At 46.6% G+C, this 20,751-nt stretch overlaps 6 protein-coding genes across 6 annotated transcripts; 4 read left to right on the top strand and 2 right to left on the bottom strand.

The window, feature by feature from the left end:
- Positions 1–745: 745 nt before the first annotated feature.
- On the top strand, positions 746–1,738 carry VFPPC_09257 (hypothetical protein; the record flags this gene model as incomplete). Its single annotated transcript, XM_018287823.1, has 4 exons — positions 746–787; positions 856–1,182; positions 1,286–1,384; positions 1,445–1,738. The coding sequence occupies 4 exons, from the start codon at positions 746–748 to the stop codon at positions 1,736–1,738; spliced, it is 762 nt and encodes a 253-aa protein (XP_018139115.1).
- Positions 1,739–1,906: 168 nt separating this feature from the next.
- On the bottom strand, positions 1,907–5,497 carry VFPPC_09259 (n-alkane-inducible cytochrome P450; the record flags this gene model as incomplete). Its single annotated transcript, XM_018287824.1, has 5 exons — positions 1,907–2,460; positions 2,530–2,658; positions 2,828–3,066; positions 3,996–4,290; positions 4,369–5,497. 5 exons carry the CDS (start codon positions 5,495–5,497, stop codon positions 1,907–1,909), a joined length of 2,346 nt encoding a protein of 781 aa, XP_018139116.1.
- Positions 5,498–7,934: 2,437 nt separating this feature from the next.
- VFPPC_09260 (NADP-dependent alcohol dehydrogenase) lies at positions 7,935–9,056 on the top strand (the record flags this gene model as incomplete). Its single annotated transcript, XM_018287825.1, has 3 exons — positions 7,935–8,064; positions 8,131–8,141; positions 8,196–9,056. The coding sequence occupies 3 exons, from the start codon at positions 7,935–7,937 to the stop codon at positions 9,054–9,056; spliced, it is 1,002 nt and encodes a 333-aa protein (XP_018139117.1).
- Positions 9,057–9,810: 754 nt separating this feature from the next.
- On the top strand, positions 9,811–10,454 carry VFPPC_09261 (hypothetical protein; the record flags this gene model as incomplete). The annotated part of the gene is made up of 2 exons (XM_018287826.1): positions 9,811–10,126; positions 10,180–10,454. The coding sequence occupies 2 exons, from the start codon at positions 9,811–9,813 to the stop codon at positions 10,452–10,454; spliced, it is 591 nt and encodes a 196-aa protein (XP_018139118.1).
- An 856-nt stretch (positions 10,455–11,310) lies between these two features.
- VFPPC_09262 (carbonic anhydrase) lies at positions 11,311–11,954 on the top strand (the record flags this gene model as incomplete). The annotated part of the gene is made up of 3 exons (XM_018287827.1): positions 11,311–11,396; positions 11,478–11,655; positions 11,721–11,954. The coding sequence occupies 3 exons, from the start codon at positions 11,311–11,313 to the stop codon at positions 11,952–11,954; spliced, it is 498 nt and encodes a 165-aa protein (XP_018139119.1).
- A 937-nt stretch (positions 11,955–12,891) lies between these two features.
- On the bottom strand, positions 12,892–14,498 carry VFPPC_09263 (Fe(2+) transport protein 3; the record flags this gene model as incomplete). Its single annotated transcript, XM_018287828.1, has 6 exons — positions 12,892–12,926; positions 12,993–13,120; positions 13,181–14,091; positions 14,162–14,277; positions 14,328–14,354; positions 14,414–14,498. The coding sequence occupies 6 exons, from the start codon at positions 14,496–14,498 to the stop codon at positions 12,892–12,894; spliced, it is 1,302 nt and encodes a 433-aa protein (XP_018139120.1).
- Between the last annotated feature and the right edge of the window lie 6,253 nt (positions 14,499–20,751).

Raw genomic sequence — 20,751 nt, 5'->3', positions numbered from 1 at the left:
TCCTGATGTTTTTTGCCTTAAACGGACAAGGTGAGGGTAGAACAATATACAACTAGTTTATTGTAAAGTAGGCAGGGACTCTAAGGCGATAAGTTCCTTAAGTTTCCGAATTCAGCCCAACTCATAAGCATGTGTTGGTTATGGCAATAGCGCCACATTGTTTGCTAGACGCGAGGGCGTGTGCGAGACAAGGTAGAGCACGCCTTCAATCATCTGAATGTCTCAAACTTCAGGTATTAGTGCGCCTCCATCCACGTTAATAGTGGTCATCACAATTGAAATCTATCAAAGCCAGAAGTGTTTTACTGCATCTAATTGCTTTCCTGATGCGTATAAGACACGGCGTTGCTGATGCAGAGTTGTAATTCAATATTGCCACTTTGCCAAAAGTTTTGTGTTCGGCAGCATTCCACACCTCAGCTGGGTGCGGTACTACTTGGCCCAGAATAACAGTCTTGCCGTTTAAGGGCCGAGACTGTGTAATTTTACTGCTCACAAACTACATGTGGTTAGATGAACGCGGATAACGCCTGTCTGAGACCTCTCACAGGACTCATCATTGGCAATCGATACCCATATTTCCTCCCCTCAAGGTGCAGAATTATCCTACTAATGGAACGATAAGTAGCAGCTCCCGCTAGCCAGAGCGAGCCTTCTTGGTAACTCACTTCACCATTTTCACGATCCTGCAAAATAGGCCTCAGTTTTTGGTGTAAAATTTGCATAGGCTACATCATATCCTAGCATGAAGCTCCTTTGCCTCCACGGTGCCTACGGCAACGCCGATGTGAGTTTCCCATTCCTGTGGCAAAGACAATATACGGGAGGTCACTCACTGTTAAAATGCATGCGCAGACATTTCGTATCCAGCTAGCTCCTTTTCTTAATGCAGTTGGCGACGTAAAGAATTTAGATTTTACCTGGATTAATGGTGCACACAGCGCCACACCACCAGAGGGCTACGAGAGTTACTTTGGCAATAACGGGCTGTACAGGTTTATCGATTTTGACGGCATAACAGCGCTGGATGACATGATGTTCAAGATCAGAGACATGCCGGAAGGTGAATCGGCCGAGGATTCCATTCGAAAGCTTGTTGTTGGTTCTACTTGGCCGTCCAAGAATGTCACCACCACGATAGATCGCTTGTTCAGGTTAATAGACGAGGACCCCGAAATTGATGTAGGCTATACTTTCTTTTTTCGTGTTTATGGTGTATATTGAGCGCTCAAGACCGTGCATTAAGTATTCTCTTTACCGAAATCGTATACTAACTGTTTATTAGGGCATACTTGGATACTCGGAGGGAGCTACGGTGGCGGCCACACTCATACTAGAGGAGCAGCGAAGGTGTCGTGAAGAGGGTAGAGATCGTCGTTTGAATGTAAGACTCTATAAAACCTATTACAGGCTGCCAAAGTTGTTGCTAACGCAAGTCGATAAGTTTGGTGTTTTCTTTTCCGGGTGGCCACCGGTATTCATCAAAGGGGAGAGGGTTGAGTGTATCCTAGCTGACGAACATGAGCATCTCATTGAAATTCCAACTTTGCACATCGTTGGCAGCAAAGATCCTTACATCCACGGAGCAGTGGCCCTTTTCAACGTTTGCGATTCGGAAACTGCGATGCTTTTCGACCATGGCAAGGGGCATACATTGCCAAGGGACGAGAGAACAGTCGCAGAATTGTCCTTAGCCGTGGATGATGCCTTGAATCTAGTAGCACAATGCACGTCCTAGGACTGGTAGACTAGAGCTATAATACGTGGTGGTCTTTACAGAGAACTGGATTTTTACCAGAGCAACCAAATATAATTCTTTGAGACTAAATGAGAGTTTAACTGTGGACATCTGACCAGTTACCCGGCTCCGAGTTGGCTGTCTGTACTTTGTTACTGATAGCGAAAACTAATCTCGCTTTATTTCTGAGGCGACCATGGATGTCTCTCGTGGCTGTAGTCCTCTCCTTGTCGCAACCGGCGTTACACGAGTTCGTTTAGCAGGATTGATGCCATATGTTAACCAGGCGAGGACACCATCTTCAAGACGGCTTCCTATCATCTTGTACTGCACAAAGGGGTTACCACCCTGCCGTAAATCTTGCTGCAGAATGAAATCCTGACTGTTCGGTGTAAGTGGATTACGATTTTGAGAGTAGGGTGGGCGACGCCTAACAGAGTTGATAAGACTCTGGTCGAAATACATCTGGCCGACGTATGCTGCAGTAGTGTCAATAATCGTGCCATTGGGGTACGGTTGTGCATTTGGGTGCAACATCACATGAATGTGAATTGTGCGCCCGACGTAATGGCCTGGGAAGATTGTAGAAAATTTCACGACCCCATCATTATCAGTTTTCTGAATTCCACGCAAAAAGGTTTTCCGTGAGTTGCTTGGGTCCGAAGGACCGTTGCCATTTTCTGGGTTAATTACGCCACCATAAACTCCGGTAGCATTAGCCTCTGCATAAGTCAGTCTGTTGGTAAGCTGACGGGAAGCTTTTAACTGAGAAAGTCCGGGCTGGTACTTACGCCAGACGTCAACGTATTTGCCAATGGCTGGTTTGCATGTGGTTGCATCAATAAATTGAACATCGATCTCCATGGGAATGCCCTGTTGATTCTCGATGATGTCGGACCTGATGCTTTCTCCAGCGACATCTATTATCTTAGGTTAGTATTGCATTATCGTTGGGGGGTAGTATAGACTTGCAGTACGGCCCAACCATCTCCTCGGGAGCTAGGACACAAGACGCCGTGGACCGGAAGACAACATCATGATCTTCTTCAATTGCGTACCAGCTATTAGAATTCCCCTCCTGTTGTCTACCAATCAATCCACGCTTCTCGCGTAACAACTTTGTTGTGTGTAGCCTGCGCTGTATGCTGCGCTTCTCGACACCAGCAGCTTGGAGATCTGCAGCACAATGGTCCAAGTTGGCTATGTGATGCTGGAGAAACTCTCCGCGTGCTAGCAACTCCGCGACGTGGTCTTCGCCTGGGTGACACGCGACGAGGCCATATGCGAGAACAGTAGTTAGGGCTACAAAGACGTACATTGTAAGGTTTCTGGGGACTCAAGAATTGTCAGTATGCTAATCGTACTATAAGGGATCCTCCAGGATGTGTTACAATGCCGAGCTTGCAAACCTTTATGTTGTCTGTTTTATAGGACTGAGTACTAACCAAGGTAACATACGAAAACCGTAATCGATCAGATTGGTAATATCGGCTATCCCACAAGCACTCACAAGACGTTACACTTGAGTTTAGAATATGTACGTTATGTGTCCCAGCTATTTATATCATACCAAGTACTATAGAGCACCTTGAAAAAAGCGTATCTACCTAGACATGCTTAAGGCAACTCTGTTACTCAATCTGCCTATCAAAGCAAATGTATTACACACCTACCTAAAACGGTAAGTTATAAGCTTGGTTTTCCGTTGACGCGATTATGCCAAAATTTATCACATTGTCAGAAAACTCGGCATTAGTGGGATAATGGTAGTATGTACCAGAAAAGCAAAAGATTGGCAAACGCAAGGTCGCAGTGCTAAGCTGGATTTACAAGGTTTGATCCCCTCCCGCATTTCGCCAAGGAACTTTTGTTCTTTCCCATATGTCACAGCGGAAGGCTTGTATATGGTAGCAAATGAAGGTGGATTTAATAGTCCACAAGAATCCCAGGGTTAAGCTTTCAGGTAATTTGGTCACCGGTCACCAAAATAACAAACAATATCATCCATGTCCCTTTCTTCGAAATGCTATGTGTATGCATTTAAAGACAGAGAATTACGAATACAAACAAATGTATATAAAGACAGGCGGCTTTAGTTACCAAAGAGTTTAAGAAAGATAGGGCCATTTATGCTGGCGTAAGACAAACCTTTGTACCATTTCGAGAACATAGGGTTAACGTTAATGACTCTTCCCAAGGGCCAGGATCTTTGCTTTGAAGCGTCTTGAACTCCTGAGCCAGACGAACCGTAACATACCCAACCTCGGTAAGAGCGTATTGCTGGCCAACACAGATTCGCGGGCCACCGTTAAATGGTAGATACTCCCAGCGTGGTTGCAGCTGCCCATCTTCCCAGCGCTCTGGTCGAAACTTATCTGCATCTTTGCCGTAAAAGTCCACGCGTCGGTGCATTGCATATATATTATATGCAACCCGTGTTCCCTTTGCTACAAAGACTGGCGAACGACCGTCCTCGCCACCACCCACGGGCAAAATTGTATCTCGCAATGCCTCACGTGCATTAACCGGTACGACTGGGTGAAGCCTTAGAGCTAATAAACGTTGTTAGCAAAGACTTGGAAGATAGCGAGTGCGCGTGAAAAGAAAATAGGTTGGCCATGTAGTCTTACATTCGTTCATGCAGCACTTAAGATACTTGAGATTGCGGAGTTCCTCATACGTTGGCAATCGACCATCTAAGCCTCCAATTTCTTTTCGCAACTTTTCCCAAACAGTTGGGTGCTTTGCCAGCATAAAGAACATGTTACTTAAAAGGCTGGCCGTAGTGTCTCGGCCAGCTAGCAACACGTTCATAAGCTCGTCCAAGATGCGACGTTTATCAGATGTCCGCCGGGCTAATTCATGCGAGAAGACGTACTTCTGACCTGTTAGCCTAGGGGTACCCGTTGTGGTGTCTTTCTCGTTGGAACTCCCAGTGTCCTGAACGGCACGAACAGCTTCGTCAACAAACTGTTGAGCGAATTCACGACAGAGCTTATTGCATCTATCCGCCTTAGGGTCATTGTAGAACCTAGATAGCGGACCCAGTATGTTTCGCATTCTAATTGCCTCCTGTGCATAGTTGAATGCCTGTGCGAAGTCCGGCTCGGATTGTGACGACTTTTTCAGACTGCCGACTGACTGCCCGAATAGGAATTCGGTGGCCGAATCGATTGTGTACCGAAAAAACAGGTCTTGGAGATCTACAACCGTCTCCCCATCTCTTGGGATTAGCGCAAATAGGTCCTGCATCAGCTTTTCGAACTCTGCCAAGTCCGCAACTTGATCTCGGGTGAAGTTTGGTCTGATAAGGGCACGGGATGCTGCCCAATGATCACCATCAGTATCAAATATTCCCGCCCCAAGAAGCGGTCCGAATCGCTCTAGACGATGCCCAATACCATAATCCTTAAAGTTCAGGGCCAGGATTGTTTTCACGTTCTCAGGTTCCACGGTCATGATTGCGCGGCTCAGCAACTGCCTTGACATAAATGTGTTGCCGAACTGATAATATCGCTGACGACTAACTTCGAGAGCTCTATGCTCTTTAGCGGCGCGGAGATTAGCACGCATGATATCAATTCCCAGGAGGGGGTCTCTATTGCAAGATTTAGCAATCGGTTGACATCCTTTGCTGGTAGCAAATCGGCGACGGATTATTGAACGACGAATGGCCATGCCAACGAGTGCAACCGTACCCAGGACAGTAGCTACTAGTACTAGCAGCCGCACAGGATGTACATTTTGATAGAATGCCATTTTGACTTTACAATACAGTCCTGCCTAGGGTGAAAAGGAACAATTACGGGGGAGAGAGATGCAAGGCTGGCCCACGAGAAGTCAGAGCTGAACCGCCTCACAATTAATCATCATCCGTGGTTCTGTCTCCACGTCACCATAATAGTTGACAAGTCGGCACACCAGACGGACGCGGGGTCAAGCCCCATTGCTTAGCACCTGAGTGGCCAAGTTTCATGCAGCTTGTGACTGAGCCGAGGTACTTCCCAAGATCCCAGTTAGAATACGATAGCAGTGATACATTAGCCAGTGTAGTACTATTCCCTGTAGTACCAGAGAGCTTCCCAAGATATCAATTGATATCTGTCCACATAACACCCCAGAATGCACCCCGAAAAGGCTGCCACAATGGGATAATAAAACATGTCACGATCTGCATAACATGCAAAATCGTCTAAAATATCAGAAGTTAAACCTGATTAAACCTGTGGCACCTAGGGGAATGGAATCAGAAACTGTAGCTAGTAGTCTCTATAGGTTTCTAATGTTATTTAACACAAAATAGTTAAGCAACTAAGCTTTAGTTCTTCCTTACATTAAGAGGCTAACATATTAAAAAAGCCGCTATACTACTTGACTAATGTATTCTAATTTGCATTAGCAGAAGGTAGCATACCTTCCCTAATAGCGCTTTAGTCTAGTTAAACTAGAAGACTATTTGGCATAACATCCACAGTAAAAGCTTAGTTTATTGGGACGTTCTTAGGGTATTATTTAGCTCGTGCTTTTAGGAACGAGTAATAAACGCTAAGACTGCAGTTAGCAGAATATTGAGAAATGGAAAGATCTAGAGTCTGCTGTGTAATGCGCGAAAGATAAAAATATTATCAGCACAGTAATTAAAGTCTGAAAGACCTAAACTTCTCTTAACTAAGATGTTTATACGTTGTGTTAGCATCTTGCTTATCGCACCCTCTATTCAAACCTATACCATTAGCTCGCAGCGCACAGTTCCACCCTATCGTTTAGAGACGATTTTTAACACCTTTAATCGATCCGACTGGGTATGCGAGTACTCATGTCCAGTTATCCAGGGTGGCAAAGCACGCTTCAACCTCCACTCGGGGCAGCCACCCAATGCAGCTAAGATGTGGTGTAAAAGCCGCTGCTCTGGTTGGCGATTTACCTCAGGGCCTTTCTCTTCGTTCTTCTCCTTGACGAGCCGACCACGACAGGCTGTCTGGTGGGGGATTGCGCTTTAGGATGACGGGCCTTCGCAAAATTGATACAGTGAGATCAACTTTGGGTATACAACTGACCCAAAGCTTTACCAACACCCAGATGCTATTCGAAAGCGCTAAAAGTGGCCACGGGAGATCTGAGAAAGTCGATACAGGTGTTAATCTCTATGATGAGACGTATCATCACGCTACATTTCAGTATAGCTCTAATCATGTATCTCTCTTTTTTGATGGCAAAGTGCTTAGGACAATTACTGATCAGAGCATAATCCCCACTGTCGCCATGGACCTTACAACTCGGGCCTCGTCAAATTACTGGCAGTAACCCTGTAGCAACGGGACTCACACAGTCAGTTGATTGGGTGACTATCTTAGTCTCATGATATTAGATGTCTGTTGAGAACAGTAGAGAGCTGCCAGTTACGAGTACTAATTCTCTTGGATAGAGTTTGTTCGTTTTTCACCTAAGCAATATACCTGTACATGTCTCTTCCAGCCGGATTTTAGCAGTGTATTTGTTAATTTTGACGTGGAAGAAAACAAAACAATTATTCTAACAATTCTAACATGAAACACATAGTTTTCAATTTTATATGTAAGACTGCTTAAACGGTTAGAGACTGGGGTCGTAGACTGAGGGTGGGTGGTTTAGACCATTAGATTTAAAGTTTGCAACTAGTTTGTAAGTGGTTTCATGCAGACACATTTGTGCGATCTTTGTGAGGCTTGTGGGGTGAATCTGGCTCATTTTCCTGTCCTTCCCTCAGTTAGGTGCCAGCAGGAAGTCTGAGAAAATGCAGCATGCTGTTGGTATTCCTCCGTCTAGACCCTAGTAACAATGGACAGTGTGATCAAGAGGAGCGCTTGGCCTGTCGTGACTACATAGCAACACTTAAGGAACCAGCGTCATTTCGGCCATTCTGCCGACCGTGTTCATTTTAAGCTCACAACCCGCAAGTGTCTTAGGTCGCCCACACTGATAATGCACTACGCGCCTAGACCAGCAGAGCCACGGCGTTGGCAAAGTCTCTGACACACTCCTCCGTACGTGTCTGCACAAACCGGCACATTCGGCACTCGAGCCAATTTGATAAGCGGGGCGCTACTTGTGCATATATAACCTTGCAACAAGTCTGAGTGTTGGTGTTCGGATCTGCACTCTGTAATGTTTAGTATGGGCGCCGGTGAACTTGCTTACCTGGCCAATACGTCTTACAATGCCTTCTTTCACGGTATTTAGAGGCTCAAATGATGGGCGCGTGCTTAAAAGCATTACCACGAAGCCGGATGTGCTTGAAGGCGACTCTGTCCTTATCAGTGTTACAGCTTCCGGTGTCTGTGGCACAGGTATGCCACTATAACCTGTGCCCGTTCAATATCGCTTGTTTACTAATCTGTAAATATTTAAACTAGATTTACACTATGTAAGTTGGTTCTAGTCAGTTTTGTTTGATTGTTGTTCTAACTTTGACTACCAGCGGAAGAGAGATATGGTGCTGGGACATGAAGGCGTTGGCATTGTGGTTGACCTCGGACCGGGTGTCAAGTACCTCAAGAAGGGTGATCGAGTTGGCTGGGGATATGAAACTGACAGCTGCGGTCACTGCCTTGAATGCTTAGACAATGCAGAAATATACTGCAAAGAGCGTTCCATTTACGGCGGTAGCAGGACCGTGGACCAGGGCAGCTTTGCAAGTCATGCAATTTGGCGAGAGGCATTCTTACACCCTATTCCGGAGACTCTAAGTGATGAACATGCAGCGCCGCTCCAATGTGGTGGTGCAACTGTTTATACTGCTCTGCAAGGAGTAAAGCCTACCGACACAGTTGGTATTATGGGTGTTGGAGGGCTTGGTCATTTGGCCATTCAGTTTGCTGCAAAGATGGGATGCCGTGTCGTTGTTCTCTCTGGGTCGGACAGGAAACAAGAAGAAGCTGCAGGACTGGGTGCACACAAGTTTCTCGTATCGAAGGACCTTGACAGCCAAGTACGTGGTGATAGCTGGCTGATCAATCGTTTGCTTGTGACCACATCAGTTCAACCAGAGTGGGAGAAAGTTATGCCTCTGATGGCTCCAAGGTCCTGCATATATCCGTTGTCCGCATCAACGGGAAATCTTTCCCTGCCTTACATGGGTCTTTTGCTACACGGCGTCCGCGTGCAAGGCGCATTGGTGGCATCTCGTGGGGTACATCGACAAATGCTGCAGTTTGCAGCGTTTCACAATGTAAAGCCCATAATCGAGAAATTCCCAATGAACGAGAAAGGGATCACGGAAGCCATGGACAGGCTAGAGAGCGGTCAGATACACTTCAGGGCGGTTCTAGTGCCAATGTAGACGAGAATTCAGAAGTTCGAAATAATATATATTGTGGGTTCGGTGGTTGAGCATAGAACACATATTTGTTTAATGGAAGTGTGTCCCATGGATTGGAAATCAGTTGGACCATTCAATGTTGCGTAGATCGGACAGGAGGCGACAAGTCCACTGTGGACACAGTTGAGAGCCAATAAACCACTGGAAGAGCCATAAAGACACGATTGACATACTGTACCAACGGGCTTCAATGCTCATCAAATCTTGCTGCGCCATGTTCGGGCTGAGAATGTGTAGCATGGTCAATCTGGCACAGGAGTCACAGGATTGACGCTTGGCTTCTTTGACGCAAGCTAGCATTGAGCTGTCGCTGAGAGCGGATATATTTTGCGGCGCTTGTAATGCGATGGACTTGACATGTAAGGACGAAGGACAATGCACGGGCGCTGAATGAATCAAAACACTGTCCTTAGAGCCGGTCATAGTCGATTCTCTGCATTAGTGCTGATGTTGGCCCATCTCGCAGCCAAACATTGAAGTCACTTGACCCAGGGTGTTGCATGGCAAGCTGAATCCATCCACCCTTTGAGCGCAACACAACACTTGAAAGTTGCACACTGACATCATTCATTGCAACCCAACACCAAACTCTGTATCGAATCTCTACACATAAGCGTCTTTCCGTCAATTAGGACTTGTCTATTTTTTGATCATTAGCATCGTAGCAAGCTTCATATCTATCATCGCTTAACTGACCCTAACTGCCTCACGCGATATGGCCGAACTTCCACCTGTTCCCGGGGCGATTGGCGTCTTCCAGAATTTCATCGCCAAGACGACCGAGACATTGATCCTCAAAGAAAAGGTATTGTCTTTATCCGGAGACAGTTTTGACATTACCAATACGCAAGGAAACGCATTCATGAAGATCAAAGGACGCCACATGACCATCTCAGGTCGCAAATCTGTGTACGACATGCATAACAATCACCTGTACGACATTGTGAAGGAGCACTTTCACCTTCATTCGACTTATGTTGCGGAAGATCCTAACGGGAAGAAATTTCTTTCAGTTAAGAGTTCCATCAAGTGTGAGTCAGAATACCTCCGGTACAACATAAACCTATCTGACTTTCAGTGGCAGTAATTGGCTCCAAAGCCACAGCCGAATTCACTTCCTTCAGCGGACAGCCGGAGACACTTACCATGACGGGGAATTGGTTAGATACAAGCGCCAATATTGTTTGTGAGCGAACTGGCGCTACCGTTGCTAGAATTGATCGCAAGCTTCTCAAAGCTCGAGAAATCTTCACCAGCAACCAGACTTATGCATTGGTAGTTGCTCCTGGAGTTGATATGGCACTGATGGTAGCGCTGTGTATTGCACTTGACGAGAAGAATAACGAAGGGGGTAACTAATTTGTTTATATCGTTTCTGGTAGCAGAAAGCATCCCTTACTCGGACGCATATGACGAATCGTAGATAAGGTGGTTCGCACGGGGATAATAGAGGATTAACGATGAGTCCCGACATGATCCGGGCCCCAATGGAAGAGTATAAAATACTGAGGGTTGGGACTTGGTATTGCCTGGCTTGGCTGATTGGCGAACGCGCGTCAAGTAGTCACAGATGAACCGACAGAGGTAGAGACTTGCCTCAAGGATACCGTGTCCCAAACGCAGAAATAATTATGTTAGAGCGCGATGCTATTTGTTTCGATGTTATTGTTCAACCCCAGTCTTCAGACAAGGCAGCTACTATCACACGATCACAAAACGCAAACGAGAGCATTAATAGCCGATTCCTTATTAATGAAATTGGGGTCTACGAATTGGCATACAACTAGTGGGAGACCGATCGTCGCAACTACCAATATTTGTCCTCGTCTGCTACCTCTTCATAAAACAAGCATGGTCTGAAATGGGTCATGTTTCAAACCTGCTACAACAGCCATTTCATCGGCAAGTTCGCCTACGAGTCCAGCCAGCTCGGATAGTAAATGATGAGGCATATGGGTGGGCGTTTCGGCATCGGCCCTATTGGTTCGGCATTGTGGGCATCCGCTCGATCATGAAGCCAAAGTAGGATTGCGACAGAGTTGTTTGAGATGGCGACTTTAGACCCCGCGTCCTCATGAGCTCCGAGGATTTGAAGGATTGATCGATTCCTCCCAAGCTGGCTAGGTATATAAGCCATGTCTGCGTGCAAGGGGAACCTTGATAGAACGAATGCAACTTAAAAATTTAAAGCTTGACACTAATTGAGCCTGAAATAATGTCTGTCAGTGTCGAGTTTGAAGCCGCTAACAAGCAGTATGCGGCGACATTTGACAAAGGCAGCCTACCCTTGCCACCAGGACGGTAAGCAGACGTCGCAATTTGCATGCCTCCGAGCGCTTACGATCAGGGTTTCGATCTAATAAAATATTTTGCCATCGTTAGCAAGGTGGCTGTTGTCGCCTGTATGGACGCACGACTTGATCCTGCCAAAGTTTTAGGCCTCTCCGAAGGGGACGCTCACGTCATTCGGAATGCTGGTGGCCGGACAATCGAGGCCCTGCGTTCGGTTGTTATATCACAACAGCTGCTCGGGACGAGAGAAATTGTGATATTACATCATGTAAGCCAATAAATCGCAGTGGGCGGCACCAATTTGTCTTATTTGCTCTAACATACACGACACAGACCGATTGCGGAATGTTGACATTCTCGGACGACCACCTTCGTACAAAGGTTAGAAATGAGTTGGGAGAGGATGTGGACCACATCTCATTTCTCCCATTTGCCGACTTGAAGAAGAGTGTTCTGGATGACATCCAAATCCTAAAAAAGAGTCCACTGGTTCTCGATGTGCCAATTTCTGGATACATTTATGATGTCACCAGTGGGAAGATCGAGAAGGTTGTCCCTCAGCCATAGCACCTCCACGTAGCCGCAGATCGAGTTATCAACACGAATCCATGAATTCTATTTAATCAATGTCATATGTGGTGTTTCATGCTCTAAATGTTCTCCATTGGTTGCCAATGAGCTTCACGAATGCAGAATCGGCACCACCATATTGGCTAGAACAACTCGGTATCCGTCTGCATCTTCAAATGTCTTCCCACACCTGTCCCAATACGGATTAAAGCTGACAAAAGACTTGAATCCACAACTCAGCATCCTGGCAACTGCCGTGTTATATTCACCCGAGTCTGGAAGGTAGAAGATGAGAAGATTGTCCTGTGTTGGGGCAGACCCCGCCCTGTGTGCAGACTTGGTTGTGAACTCAAGGTGATAGCCTGCGTTTCTATGCCCAAGCATTATCCCGTTAAAGCCCTCGTGTTCCTTGAACCGAAGAAGAACCTCGAAGCCAAGCCCATCACAGTAAAATGGTAACAGTGCGTCAATGTTGTCAGTCGGCCGTGCTACACGGAGATGGGCTCCTGCCAGAGTCATACTGGCCCCCGTGGTCTTTTTTCAGTAGATCCAGTAAGCTTTGTCTTGAGGCGATTCTATGTTGTGGTATGCAAAGTATATACAACAGACGAGGCCAAAGAGAAAGGATTGAAAGAACGAAAAAAAAATATTCTTTTCCAACTCGCCGAGAACCCTGTTTTCCCATTTCAGCCCCTCGGCTATTCGGCACCACCTTGGTAAGCAAACACAGCTCGTAAGCATCTACTGGTGGCATTGGAAATAGACTTGTTTAACATTCAATCGGACACTGTCCGCCAAAAAAGAAAAGCGTCAATCTTCCTGCAAAAGCCGAAAATCACGGGCTGCACTTATATTCTCATGCGACATCTGTCTCATCAATTTATCGCCAATACGTTGTCATGTGCAACATTCTTAATGGTGCTGGCGATCCAGTTTAGGCGAACGCGCCTACTATAGACATTCCAAGCGCTGGAGATGCCAAACCTGATTAGCTTCTTTGTTTCCGAATATCTCATAGTTGGAATATTATCTTACCTCCTAGAAGAAGCCATCCGAATGCTTTGGCCTTGTCTTTGCCATTCATGACTTCATTTGCTTCTTCCGATAAGAAATCCTCAGCGAGCAAGTCCACCAGAGCTGCGTAGATTAAGAGACCGGAAGAACTATACCCGATTAGCCTAACACCCCAAAACTGCTATGCTCACACGTTGACGATGACTTACATTGCATTGAATACTCCAACAATGATTAACCCAAGTGCGCTATCAGGATCGTAACTGTTTCTTGTCAAGAGCCCGATAGCTTGTCCGATTGGCGCAGTCGTACCAAAGGCCAATACCAAGAACCACGGCTTATAACTCGTTCTTGGATACGGAACAGCGGCTATTCGAGACCCGAGGCCCAGCCCTTCAAACATTTGGTGAAATGAAATGGCGACAAGGAAGATTATAAACCCCTCAACTGTAATGGATACCGTCATGCCAACAAAAACAGAGTGGAAGAGAATTCCGCCTTCCAGAAGGGTTATGTTGGTTGACATCCTCCTCAGCACGTCCGGGTCAACCTTGTCCTCCTCATCGTCCACGGCATACTCTGTAACGGTGGCGTGAGCTTTTTCTTCATCGGTAAGTTTGAAACTATTCCCTTTGGGTCGCAGCATATCCATAATTTCAGTATGCTGTCGGACATACTGCTCATAAAAGGCTATAAACCAGGCGGGCATGGTCGAAAGCCTGTGGGCTTGATTCTCGTCATCTTCGTAGATGCTGCGCAGGGTCCGACCGTCGAATGACTTCTCATCGAATGGTTTCCGTTCGTATTCTACCATATGAACCTTTTCATCCCAAGCCATGGGCGTCGGCCGAGGAAGCTTCCGGTCTTGGCTGATTAATACCGGACTTGGATGTTTTTGCTCAGATGAGTGTCCGTGGTGATGAGGTGTGCCAGCAACGACACCCTCACCCGTTGGACCACCATGAGAGTGCCCACCAGTCTTAGAATTCAGCCAGAGCTCGATAACAAAAAGAATAAACAGCGACGCCATCATGATGACCCCTGGTAGAGGAGTATATAGTTCTGTGAACAGGTCGGGAAGACAAGGGTTTCCTAAGCTCCCAAAAGCAGTAGGCAGAAGCTTCGTGCATCTTCAGTTAGAAATGAACAGCAACAACTCCTTCTGCTATTAGGCTTGGTTCGATACTTACATGTACAAATGCCGTTGCTATGAGAACACCGGTCCCAAAATGTTTGCAAGCAAAAAACACCTTTGGCGGAATCTTGAGCCATTTAATCTTCTTAGCAGCCACCGGAAAGCCACAACCTATCAGCTCATTAGCAACTAGAAGATTTCATAGTACCCACAGCATATACCAAGACAAGACGTGAACAAAACGACAACTGTGAAGTCCGCTGTTAGCCTTTTGCTACCTGGATCGCCACCTTTGGATTTAGCTTACAAAGACCAAGAACATGAAGAGGCAGGTCATATTCCGCTTTCGGTCCGCCCTGGTTGCTGCCACACTGAGGCTTTGAATTTTCCATGGTGAACAGCAACCCTTGTTTTTTTGGCAATACAAAGACTCGGGTCTACCTGTGGCGCCGTTGTGTTAGGGTTGAGCTATTCGTGAGAAATAAAAGACTCCAAACAAACGAGAGATGGTATGTGGTTTCTTGTTTTTGGTGGTCCAGCCACCAAAACTCGATGATTGATTTAATTAGATTATGCTCTCGATATGAGAGATGGTATCTTGTGTGAGGGGTGCGAGATATTAAAGAGGGAATGCGGCAGCGTGCTGAGCGATGGCATGACTTTGGGGACTGTCTGTGTAAACAATGGCCATCAAAAGTGCAGAGTTACCCCCCCCCTCTCTCCGATCTGTCATTGTTCCAATTTTAGATTGGATGATGGAGAATAGGTTGGTGACAAAACTCCTCAAGCCACTGTATAGACTCAATCATAGAACGAAGTAGCAAAAAATATAGACATTGCAGTGTACGCGGCAATGGCTGACGCCACTACGATTGGAAATGGAGATAAACTATAGCAAAACCGATTGGCGAACACAGGAATTGACCAATCTCAACATAGCATGTGGTAGTGCTGAGTGCAGATCAAGCATTCTGTGTGCGAATTCTTCCTACTAGCTGATCGAATCATGCCATGCCATGCCAAATGACGGTTTCTCCTCGATGTTTTGAGTTGCGACACACAACCGTGCACTCCTATAGTCCCTGACACGCCTGAACGGTAATGCAACACTTCCGATGTGGTCTGAAACGAGTCGATCCAAGGTACGGAGTATAGCAGCGTTGTTTGTCAAAGCACTTGGAGCGCGGGTTACCACGGAGTACCTTTGGAAGTAACTCTTCCGCGTAACTTTCCCCATATTTTTGCCAAGATCTCTGTCACGGAACTCTTTGGTGGGCATACGTAACGAGGAGATATCTGGGCGTATTGTCCACGAGACCGCTGTTTTACTGCGGCTGGGGCACTTCGACCCCGCTACAGGAGTTTGATGGCCATGAAACCTCAATGCAAGATTCCCGCGGCCTTTGAGTCATTCGGTCTTCATATGAGTCCTCCCACAACTCAAAAGCGGTATCATCACCCCATGCACAAAGATGAGTAGATAGAGAAAATTGAACAGAACATGAATGCCTGCTGTCAGCTAGCAGAGGCGAAACTCAAATTTAGGAAGCGCCAGGCGTCAACTCTCTTATTTAGTGCACTCAGAAATGAGCTTCTTTCATCTCTGTAACATCGGCTGCCGCCCTCCAGTTTATTGCTGCAATAGCTTGCACAGGATTTTCTGGAAACTGTCTATAGAACCTCTACCCGCATGCGTGGTCATGTACGCATATGCTCCAATATGCCATTGAATCTGACGCCATTTGGTCAGACACAATGCACATTTCCTCGACTCATTGTGTCGACTCATAACCAGACAGCTTATTTCAACGTAAACTACCGCACGTTGAGGATGGTCTGCGGATTTGAGCCTCTCTGATCCTTGGTGTGTTATTATTAACTACAATATCCTCGCTACAGCTCATGCGCGCAACCGATCGCATAAAGCTGGACGTAATCAACCCATCACGGGTTGAAAAAGTCCCATCTTGGCTAGCTCAGAATAGCCAGAGTTTACATGGTAGTACTCAAAGTAGTATAATAGATCATAAGTCTACCGAGATGAAGGTATATCAAAGCGCAATAGTCTGCTGCCCGTTCAAAAGACTCAGGTTGACCTCATCCATTGCCAAGAAAGGCTTCATTCGCCGTCGTAAGGATTCTTTGTTTCTGCAAGTGAGCCATGCTGTGCGGACTGCCACGTTTTGCATTAATGTTTCTGTCTCACTATTGTGTCACCGGAACTCCTGGTTTTGCCGCATCTTGACGGGAAACTGATACGGGCCCCTCTCAGATTTGCCGTGATTCTTTACTATATATACGACATAAACTCTGAAGCAATGTGTGCATTCCAAATTAACTTAACCCAATAACAAGCACAAGAACATCAAAAGTTAAGAAATCGAAGAAAAGTCACATCAGCTATCTCAAATATCCTTTGCCCCTGGCTCCAACCATTACATTCTGGCGTGATTTAGAGGTTGCTGTTTGCGACTTGCCCGGCGTTTCACTAATCTTCTCACATATCGATAAGAATATGCTGCCATCATCCATCACTTGGGGTCTCATAAGACTACTCAATACTTAAAGCATTTAAAAAAAAACATACCAAGCTCACCACCAATCCTAGCTCCATTCGTCCGGGGCTGGCATTCCTACCATGTCCTATACAACAGTTCCAAAATGATATGACATTCTCAAGTACGGAAGTTACGCCACTAATAATTTCCTTCAGCAGCTATCAATGAAACTAATTCCATTACTCATACTATCAGTGACATGCCTTGCCGTATTTCTTCAGCCTCAGGTAATTATAGGGTAGTGGTGCCAGAAATCCTGCAACCATGGCGACAGAACCAGCGAGCCAAAACGTGGGAGAATCCACGGCGATTTGACCGCCAGTTAGGTGGTAGTCAACAAGATTCTCCGCCATTTCCATTGTCACCATTGATATCATGCTCATGCCCGCTGCCGTCTTAGCAGCGACGGGCCAAGACATATTGTCACGGCCTTTTCGTAGCAGCACTGTCTCGAGAGCTAAGGAAGTGGTGATGCCGCTTGCCACTGACCAGATATGAGCCATACTCTGACAGTTATAAGGGCAAGAATACAAATGAAAATGAACGTACTTGAGATTGCCATGATTGTCCCCATTCCCAGGCTGGGGTGCGTTGCCTGCAAATACCACATGGCGGAGAAATCTCCGGTTGTGCAGCCGACCAAACATCGCATTGTATTGACAGAGGCCCTATGCCAGGTAGATTTCGACGACCAAAACCCCAAGGATAGTATTGAGCCGTCTCTGGATTCACCTTGGCAGCTCTTTTTCTTGTCTTTGACGCTGTTTTGGCATACGGTGCGAAGTTGTAATGGGATGGTGCCGCGCATGACGGTCGGGACCCGACTTGCCCGACATTGTGAAAACTGCCTTGTCAACATTGAGTACCTTGAAGATGCTGCTGTATTTTGAGTTTGGGGACTTGAAGGGCGAGGCAAGTCGCTTTCTTAAATAAATAGCTGCACTTCAAAATCCGCAAAATTGCCGCTTTCCAAAAGGCTTGAATGGCTACATGTAATCATTGAAGTCCTCAGGCAACATTTGAATATTATTAGCTGCTAAAACACGCACAAAGAACGCATCTGGTATCCCAACTGGAGGCCAGAGTGGGTCCATGTCTGCTCTCTTCAAGTGTCAAGTTACTTGACTGTATTTAATGTGTTACTACTCCTTAGCTCCCTAGTCTTAACACCTTATATAACATTGAAGCTTTGGTGCAAGTTGTTATCGTGCAAAATGCTGGTCACCTTCACTAATATTGCAGATTTCAAGTTTCCGAGAGACTGAACATGAAGTCCCGACGTGCATTGTCGACTCCTTCCTATGCAAGCCAACCACTGTCTGTTACACAACAGACCTGTGTTTGCTACGCAGGATGCCACAGAGGCAGTGCTATCTATCTCTAATTTCAGGCAAGTCAAGGGATGGTTCGCATCGCACGCTTACAAGAAACGTTCCGACGGCGCATGGTTTCGTCGAGTGCCGTATTCCGCTTGCTTTTTGAGCAGGTTTCGACTTGTCTTAGTTGCGGTGCAAAGAGCTTTATAGCCGAGAAGAAGTGGTGTATAGGGCTTTATATTATTACCAACGATCTGAAACAAAGAAAGCTAAAAAAATGGCCAAACCCAACGCCATCGCTTATGAACCCGCGCTTATTATGCTCCTCTGCTCTGATAACACCACCCTGTACCCGAGTTTTTTTTCTCATCTCTCCCTTTGGGTCCATGTGTTCGTAAATCGTTGTCAGCCTGCTTGGGGCGACTATTTGACACCAGTTTGGTGGTGCACCAGCCTCAACGCCGGGCAAAAACATATCCGCCGGTAAAGATTGTGCAAATCATGGCCATGGACAGTGTGCCATCCCACATTCGAGTAGCAGCAGAAGCACATGCTTTCTTTCCGTATCGGAAAGTACCAGAAGTAGCATAGTTGGCGCTCAGCGAGGTCGACGTACAGGTTGAACTGGTGGATGGGCAGCATTTATAGAGGCTGCTGCTGTAAGAGGACGTTATGCATCGTTCCGAGGATGAACAGTAATAGGAATACAGCGAGCTAGACAGCGTGCAGCAGGTAGCGGACGAGGGAATGCAGGCGTTACCGCAAATCTTTTCTGATGATAAGCAGCTGGTTCGTGTGCTGTAATCCGTACCACACGACCCCGAGCCTGAGCTTGACCCCGATCCTGAGCCAGAGCCTGATCCTCCAGATGATGAACCGGAACCGCTGTCACCGCCGCCACCTCCCTTGCCGCCTTTCGGAGCCCGAGCAACGATTTCGAAACTCGTAGACCCTATCGTCTTGTCAAATCTCGTAACTGAACTCTAGTGTCAGCGGGTCTATTAGAACTAGGTATAGGAATAAGAATGATACGAACCAAGAGAGTTTGCCCACTCCGGAACCCGGAGAGCTTGGCCGATAGCCAAGACCATCGCCAAGACAAACAAGCTTTTCATGCTGTAGTGCTGCATTGTATAGCCCACTCAGGATCTAGGGTTGGAGGTTTCTAGAAGCAACGTGCGCAGGAGCAGAAGAGAGGTTATGGTCTGGTAATACCTTTTCAGGGGGTCACCGCTTCTTCAAATACCCCCCAAATCCGAACCAATTCGGCCTCTTGACAAAATTTTTCTCACATGCCTTTCGTAAATCGCTTTGGGGTACGAGTTATGCTCATGCAGCCCTGTCAGCCTAACCCAGCATTTTAAAATTTAGCTCATAATTAAAGATGTAGGACTATACCGGAACAGGTGTCTGCGGCTGAGGCTGAATCGCCCAGGCCAGCTATCTAACCAGTCGCGATGAAGTCAAAACGGGGTCTGGGCTGAAGACGGCTCAGCCGCCCCGTTCCTTTTCATTTTCAAGAGATATCAATGGATGGGATCATGATGCTCGTGCCTGAAGATGGAGTAGAGAGGCTCCCCGGTTGTTCAGTCTCTTGTCTTGAGCCTGTGGCCCACGTGGATTCCCTCAACCATCTGCCAGTCGGTGATTCTGAATACCTCGTCTCTAGAAATCAACTGCCGTCTTGGCGTTGCCAAGCTGCCTGTTCAGGTCTTTTCAAAACCCCAGCTTTTGGAGCAAACGTTCTCGGTACGGAGTGCAAAGTAGTGCAAGTCGAGTCACGTTGGGTCTTGGTGTTGGTCTCAGACACAACACTTGATTGTGGCAGATACGATGGAATACGAGATAAGGCGTAAAATGAGCACAAATGAGTTGGACAGTGTGGTATTGCCTGCCTGTGACTCGAGCAACGAACCGGGTGGCTCCGACTTGGCTTCAGCCTCCTTGCCCGAGAGGCTTGATGCTATTAATAAAAGATCAGACGTTTTTTTAGCACGAAATGATTTTATGCCACTCATAATCAAGGAACGACAACTAATTCGCTCTTGTTATAGTCCCATTGTTGCCAGTTCTATGTTCTGTTGTGGACCGAATGAAAGTCATTGGTATGGTTGTTGTGACCTGAGAATATCGGTACTTGACAGACCAAATGCTGCACCAATCAATCTGTGCTTGTCTTGGGACACACGAGTAGGACTTGCCTTCCCGCAGCCAACGCTTTTATCAGGAGCTGATTTAGACAAGAGGGTCCTGGCCAGATGTCCATGTGTAAGACATGGCTTCGACCAGCTGCGGACTGGAGATTCGGCACTTCTTCCAGTGAGCACTAAGGCTATACAGTGCTACCTTTGGCCCCAATGTCTTAAATTGAAAGGCCGCTGGGTCTCCTGGGCACTCCGTGCACCAATGTTCATCTGAGGCGTGTAGGGCTGAGCCACCACTCTCATACGACCATGGTGAACATGACCTGAACGCCTTCTGGCCAAAGCCATTCCTGAAGCTTGGCCATACAGAATTCTTGTGTTCTCCCCGCATACAGTAAATCCCTGCTTTGTGAATAATATCTTCCAACTTGGTAGAGGGACGCAGCCTCTTTATCTCGTCTACTCAAGTATCCTCAACAAGAGATTTGGCACACCACATGCTTGATACACAAATGTAATATGAGTAACTGATTGTCACCCTCTACGGTCACTATCATGGGTTTACAGCGACAATTTACAAGCTTTTGGAATCCTCATGTGATTTGGAAACCGCAACATGAGTTGCCA

This window comes from Pochonia chlamydosporia, chromosome 7 (assembly GCF_001653235.2).
Source record: "Pochonia chlamydosporia 170 chromosome 7, whole genome shotgun sequence".
NCBI lineage: Eukaryota > Fungi > Ascomycota > Sordariomycetes > Hypocreales > Clavicipitaceae > Pochonia > Pochonia chlamydosporia.
Note: the sequence above shows the minus strand (reverse complement) of the source record. Positions and strands in the feature narration are given on the sequence as shown.